The 7,664-nt window shown below is 34.8% G+C and overlaps 1 protein-coding gene across 1 annotated transcript; it reads right to left on the minus strand.

Annotated features, from left to right (window-relative positions):
• Nucleotides 1–2,453: 2,453 nt before the first annotated feature.
• Prrg1 (proline rich and Gla domain 1) lies at nucleotides 2,454–6,333 on the minus strand. The gene has a single exon (XM_028872039.2). It carries the CDS (start codon nucleotides 6,166–6,168, stop codon nucleotides 5,599–5,601), a length of 570 nt encoding a protein of 189 aa, XP_028727872.1. The 5' UTR covers nucleotides 6,169–6,333; the 3' UTR covers nucleotides 2,454–5,598.
• Nucleotides 6,334–7,664: the final 1,331 nt, after the last annotated feature.

Genomic DNA, 7,664 nt, shown 5'->3' on the forward strand with positions numbered 1-7,664 from the left:
TTTGTGTGCCACATCTACTGCTCAAGTTGGCTTTCTGCTTTTAGTCTTCATAGTCCATAGCTTTTGTGTTTCTTCTGCTCTGCAATCTAGCACTTCCTCCCTAATAGCTGTTTACTCTCTCTTGACATTTGTGGAAGTTTATTTATCATGTCTAACTTAGTAGTAGAGCATGCATAAGGTCCACACGGTTCTATCGCCAGCAGAAACACAAGCAATGAAACAACCATAATTACAGCTAAAATATAAACATTAAAAACATTAGCTGAAAAACTGATGAATTTGATGAACTGATAGCATAACAAAATGAGGCCCTTGCTTTTAAACATTTCATGAATTTGGATAAATTAAATTGATTAAACACAACTCTTGCCACAAAACAGCATTAGGGATGTAAAAATGCTCAAAGAAAATACAATTTTATGCCGGGCAGTGGTGGTGCAACACCTTTAATCCCAGCACTCGGGAGGCAGAGCCAGGCGGATCTCTGTGAGTTCGAGGCCAGCCTGGTCTACAGAGTGAGTTCCAGGAAGGGCGCAAAGCTACACAGAGAAACCCTGTCTCGAAGAAAAAAAAATACAATTTTATGATAGACTTAAGAGTGGTGTGATTGTTAACTATTCCCCCTTAAGAACCTAGCTTTATGGGTTGGGGATTTAGCTCAGGGTCCCTGGGTTTGGTCCTCAGCTCAGGGGGGGGGGGAACCAAGATTTACAAAAATGTTGGGGTACACAAAAGTAGTATAGTAGTATCTCTGGTAAAATGTGATACTGTGCTAATATCATAGGTACTAATTGAAGCTATGAAGTACTATGGTACACAAAAAGCTAGAGCAGTTATGTTGGCCCATCAAAGCATATTTTTAAATAAAATATTGACAGCATGTATATTATTTATAAAACAGAAAACCAAGTTAAATTTGTATGTTTGTGTGTTTGTGTGTGTGTGTGTGTGTGTGTGTGTGTGTGTGTGTGTGTGTGTGTCAGAGTAAAGCTGGTGGACGGTGTCAGGATAGTAGTAAAGGAGCAGGCAACAAACAGTTCTATAGGAGCTAAATATGACTATTTTGAAATTGTTAAGGCTGAGAAGCAAAAGGAGAAAGGGTGAATAGCAAGGATTGTCAGAAACCAAATCCACAAGATATCAACCCCAAAGCTAACCTGCAGATGAAAGTCTAAGAGGAGTTCTTAGATGTGCTCAAGTGACCAGTAAGTTAGTGAGTGAGTAGGTGTGTGTGTGTGTGTGTGTGTGTGTGTGTGTGTGTGTGTGTGTGTGTGTGTGTATCAAATGCCCAGTGTTATGGATAAGAGGAAGTCTTCTGGGGTACCAAAGTATCAAAACATGATTCGTGGTTGCCATAATCAAGCTGAAAGATTTTTTTCCAGAAATGAAATATATAATTAGAATTAATATTTAAAATTTCACCCCAAACATAAATAACTTAAAATTGTATAGCAGAAAATTTAAATCATAACTACAATGCTTCCTTTACACTACTGGTATCAGTCTTTGCTATTTTAAGTTAGCTACACTTGGGGAAATGTCATGTGGTCATAACATTTTAATAATGTGTTATTTTTTTCTCATGGTAAATGTCAAAAGAAACTTTTTTTAAGCAGGAAAAAGCCAATATTTTGCTATCTGTAGACATCCTCTATTTCCATGGATTGACAAAGTACACAATAGCAAGGGTTTCGTTCCATTCACATGAAGCAGGTGTTTCCATTTCTTTTGGTCGTTTAGAAAGTTTTTAATACTGAGAAAACTCTGGGGGTTTCTCTAAATTATTCCTGTGCTGTGGGATGTTCTGTATGTCCTGTGGGAGCCCTTCTTGGGTTCTTTGTGGCGTTACCCAGCAGGTCCACATAGAGGATGATTAGGACCATGGGCCTGAGTGCAGGTGTCTGAGATGGTCTGCACTTGGCTGTGCTGGGGGATGGTCTGTATGTCAAGTTGTTCTGATTGATCAATAAATAAAACCTGATCGGCTGTGGCTAGGCAGGAAGGATAGGCGGGACTAACAGAGAGGAGAAATAAAAGGACAGGAAGGCAGAAGGACTGACTGCCAGGTGCCGCCAGCACAAGAAGCATGTGAAGATGCTGGTAAGCCACGAGCCACGTGGCAAGGTATAGATTTCTAGAAATGGGTTACTTTAAGATATAAGAAAAGTTAGCAAGAAGCCTGCCACGGCCATACAGTTTGTATGCAATATAAGTCTCTGTGTTTGCTTGGTTGGGTCTGAGCGGCTGTGGGACTGGCGGGTGACAAGGATTTGTCCTGACTGTGGGCAAGGCAGGAAGACTCTGGCAACATTCCTGATTTCTCTACAGTAATATTCTGCAAATTCATAAGAAAAATATAATAATTTTACCTAATTAAAATGTAATTTATAGTAGTATATGCAATATTCTTACCACCTAATCACATGATTAATATACGACAGAAAAATAATCTCTTGGGTTTAAAAATAGCTTTATTTAGCATACTAAAAACACAGAAACATAAGAAAATCGTATCTAGTATAAACATAAAAAGTTAAATATCATAATTTAATGTAAACCAAGCATTTGAAAATGTGAAGTATTGTCATAAAACACGTGCTATTTACATAGAACTAAGTTAAAACTACCTCTGTAGTTACTGGATCAGATCATCAGTCTTGAAGAAGTTTTCATTAGCAATTAACAAATATAACATCTGTATTTTGCTTGGTCAACAGGAAAAGAAGCAATCATTTCATTTATTTAGAACATATAGAATTTACTATGACATTTAGAGCAGGGAAGCATAAATTGTCAGTTCAAGGATTCCAGGCACAAGCACTGCAGGTTGAGGCTTGAAAATCATTCTACTCAAGAAGCCATGAGCAGATCCTTCTATTTAAATATAAACCATTGAATTCCATTTACTTACTGATTAGAAAGGTATTAAGTATATTCTGCAAAAATAAATCTTCATTAAAAATGATCAAAGGCAAATGCAGTATCAATCAAGTAGGAAAGGCAAAGCATAAAAATATATATTATTCCAGATAAGCCCCTTAATTATAATAGTTACAAAACTCACACTTTACAAAACCAGAAGGGCTAGGAAAGGAGATTTTCAAAGTATGAAACCTAAACTGTACTCAAACACAAAAAAAAATGTAAAATAAAATTTCATGAAGAAAGTAATTTGATTATTCTCTCATTATCATGGAAAAGCTGTCATGAAATTTTTGGTTAGTGCAGATATTATTTACTATGAAGTAGTGTATTCTCTGACCAACAATCTAAATAGTTGTCATTAAATTGATCAGTGGATCAATTTAAACATTTGGCTTCTGTTCCAAGAATCGTCACTCATTCTTATACTTCAGTGCAGGAAGTATTAAATCCAATATTCAGACTTCAAAATGTGAAATCACATTACAAAAAAAAAAAAAAAAAAAAAAAAAAAACCAAAAAAACCCTAACTTAGTGACAGGATGTCCTTTTTTTTTTTTTTTTTTTGTCTAATCCTGTTGATCTTAAAATTTTGGTTTCTGGATCACCCTTTACATTCTTGGGAAACTCTAGATTCCAATGAACTTTTTTTTTGAGTTTTATATCTATAACTATTTAGCATGCTAGAATTGAACTGGAAAAATTAAAAGACTAGCTCACTTAAAAATTAAAAAAAAATGCCAATAAGAATGAATACATTTTTATGAAAAATAGTTATATTTTCTTTTTTAAAAAGATGTGTGGAAAGACTGTATTGTTTTCCATTGTTCAACTCTGTTTTGAGAGAATTAGAATAAAAGAGAGAAATAATGTCTTCAGATAGGATGAAAATATTTTGATTACACAGATCCCCTGGAAGGCTGTCAGGAACTCCCAGGGTCTGTGGGCCAAAATCTGAAAATTATTGGTCTCATCTAAAGCCTAATATTAGTCACACACACACACACACACACACACATGCGCGCGCCTAAATTTTCAGTGATAAACAACACATATCTCCTCATCCACACTGAATCAAACATCTCTAACTTCAGATTTAATTAGAAAGGAAAAATTATATAGTCAGAAAAAATTCAAAGCAATATTGCTGTGCTAAGATATAATATTTTTCATCTATCAGACCTATAACTAATTCACGTACTTTGGTGTAATTTCCAGCATTTATTCATCCTATGCTGCATTGGCAAATATACTTAAATTGGCACAGCTTTTATACAGTCCAGATTATGTCAGAAGGTAAGTAATATCCTGGACATTCATATTAGGAAAATATTAGCTATTTATGGAGAAGACTGCTCTAGTTCTCAATATGTGAAAGCTCTGCTCAATTCTAGGGAAACAGAGAAATGTCCCCTTGTAGCACAATATTAATATTAGCGTCTTAATAGTTCTTCACATTGCACAAATTACTTGTACATATATCATTTCATTTGACCTTTCTTATTCTTCTGAAATAGTTTATTTTGGCAGTTCATTCACAACCTGCTCCCTCTACTCAAAGGGAAAGAAATAAAACTATTGCAGCTAAAAAAAAAAAAGATAGACTGTAAAACAAAACAGCAACACTAATGAAATCTATGTGGGACTATACTAGATTGAGTGTGCACCTGCTATAGCAGATACTGTGTAATCACCTTCCATCAACACAGTGTCAATTCCAAAGTCACAGCTTATAACTAAATGGAAAATTGTGAAGATTTCAGCCTGTATAAAACATTAAGAAAATACATCAAAAAATTGGTTTTAGCTAAACTCTTGAGTGCATGAAGAATATATGATAGCAATGAGAGAATACAAATTAGTGTAAAAGAAAAAATGTTACCCAACACAATGAGCAAAGGGGTAGTCAGAATCTACTCCCTGTCACTAACACATACATTATTCCATTACCTAGAAATTCTTACAAACAAGATATTAATATGAGTAGCATGAAACATTCAAAGATGCTTTTAATGGGACAGTGAGTAGTACTTAGCCAAGAAGAAAAACCCTAGTACGAAATGAGCTAAATGCCGCTAATGACTAATGATTTCCTTGTTATACTCTACAATCAGTCTGTCTTTCTCTGTGAGATGTTTCTAAAACTGAGAATGAATCCATGTATATTTTTCCTTTGAAGAAAGAAATGGGAGGTTAACCGATGTCTATAATAGTTAGAAAACATTGCATGTTGCTGACTATCACATAAACTGTTGGTGCCCCCCCTGTCCTTTTCAATTTTGGGGAGTAATGCTGTCTTTATGGGTGGTGTGGTGGAAGTTAGTTAATTATACAAGAGTTATACACATACTGGATGATGCACATGTGGCTATATGCATATATATGTATATACACATACATACATATGCATATTTGTACAGACATGTGTATGTTATACAGCACATAAAGACCTTCACTGGCATGTCTTTCCTTCATGTTTTCTCTTGTAAAAATGAATGTGGATAATACTTTTATAATAAGAAACAAAACTAAAGATAAATCAACCAGTAAATGTGAAGTGGTATGCTGTAGGAGTCTAATAAGATAAGTCAATGCACATTTATGTAGTGGTAAAGTGCTAGAAAGTTCTTCCATTAGTATTTTAGAAATGATTAGAGTAAAAAGAGGTTTGCAGCTTCATTTGATGGTGGTGACCACAGGCACCATAGCAATGGCACTAGCTGAGCTGGAGTTAATTATGTCTTCATATTCTGGTGGTGGGTCTAAGTGAGGTTCTGTTTCACTTCTTCTCAAGTTCATCTGGCCAGTTGCTTCCTCATAGGTCGGCGGGGGATCACAGTTGGAAAGTCGAGTGGAGACAGAATCTGAGCGCCCAACAACGTATTCTAAAAAGCCTGGAGACAATCCACTGTTATCGAAGACTTCATCTGGTGGAGGAGGTGGAGTAATAATATTAAGATGTTGAGGAAAAGGAATGTGGCTTTCAGCTACTGTTTGTCTCCGAGTTTTATTTCTTAGAAAGCATCTCCAGATTAAGAAGATGACAAGGAGAATAATGAAGAGGCCAAAGATTAATGGAAAAGTAAGATAAAATTGAAACCAGTCACTTCCTCTGTTGGTCTCTCCTTGTTGTGCTTTTGTGTAGGTGCTCCAAAATTCTTTCTGAAAATACAAAACAAAATAAATAGGAAAAAAAATCAGTATGGTCAAAACACGGTAAGTATGAACAAATTCCTGTGTTCTCATACTGACAAAAACCCAGAATCAGATGTGTTGGTTCAAGTGACAAAGCCTTATTTTACATTCCAGCAAATAACAAATATAGAAGCCCCTCATTAGAATGGGGTTATTCCCAAAGAAACTGATTATCATTTGAAAACATCGTTAATTTGTTGTATTTAATAAACTTAACTACCAAGTATCATAGCTTATAGATAAGTACACTGAAGTTTCTGGTCTCTTATGGTTGCATGGCTGACAAAGGTAATGAAGAGCTGCAGCTTTTAATATTGTATACTTTTGGTATAATGGTCAATTTTACAACTACTAATTTTCATTACATAAAATGACATTTAGAATACAGATTTTAAACTAAACAGCTAAAAGAGAAACAAATTACTTGCAATTTTATCACAAAGACATTAAACATTATTAATATTTTGGTATCTATCATTTAAAAAAAACTTTGAGTCTGTTCAGAGTAAGTTTTCTTGTATCTCCATGTGACATTTTTATCATCTTCCTAGTCCCTTAGATTACCACATCCTGTTTCTGTTTTATCTTATCAATGAATATAAATGTGTAAATATGATTTTGAGAAATTACCTGTCACCTTAGATAAAAACAATAAAATGTGGGGTTGGGGATTCAGCTCAGGCCCTGGGTTCAGTCCTCAGCTCTGGAAAAAAAAAAAGAAAGAAAGAAAGAAAAAAAGAAAGAAAGAAAGAGAGAGAGAGAGAGAGAGAGAGAGAGAGAGAGAGAGAGAGAGAGAGAGAGAAAGAAAGAAAGAAAGAAAGAAAGAAAGAAAGAAAGAAAGAAAGAAAGAAAAAGAAGGAAGGAAGGAAGGAAGGAAGGAAAGAAAGAAGGAAAGAAAGAAAGAAAAAGAAAAAGAAGGAAGGAAGGAAGGAAGGAAGGAAAGAAAGAAGGAAAGAAAGAAAGAAAAAGAAAAAACAATAAAATGTGTTTCTAAAACATGAAAATGATTTGGAGAGCTAGCTCAATGGTTAAGAGCATTCGTTACTCTTGCAGCAGATCTGGGTTCAGTTCTCAGCAGCCATATGGTGGCTCGCATCCATATGGTGGCTCACAACCACTGGCAACTCCAGTTCCAGTAGATTCAATTCCCTTTTCTAGTCTCCTTGAGCACAGTAGATATTCATGTAGGAAAAAAAATCCACACACATAAAATATACATGACTAAAAGTTAAGCAGGAAAGAAAAGAGAAAGAAAATGAGTCATTTTTACATATACAGTTTGCATAATTCAATTTCTTGTTTCTTCAATATGATGGGAGCTTAAAATCCAGGGACTAATATTTTTGTTTGATTTAGAAAGTTAAAGAAAAACAATCAAACTTTTATTTTGAAAAAAGAAAAGAAACTTTTAGGCAAAAGCAGATTTGTTAAACCTATTTTTCTATTTACATATAGTGAAAGTTTTTCCATACAACCAATACTGTATTATTGTATTGTTTATCATACCTATCTTGCAAGTGAGGAAAGGGAGGCCCATAGTGGATACA

This window comes from Peromyscus leucopus, chromosome X (assembly GCF_004664715.2).
Source record: "Peromyscus leucopus breed LL Stock chromosome X, UCI_PerLeu_2.1, whole genome shotgun sequence".
Classification (NCBI taxonomy): Eukaryota; Metazoa; Chordata; class Mammalia; order Rodentia; family Cricetidae; genus Peromyscus; species Peromyscus leucopus.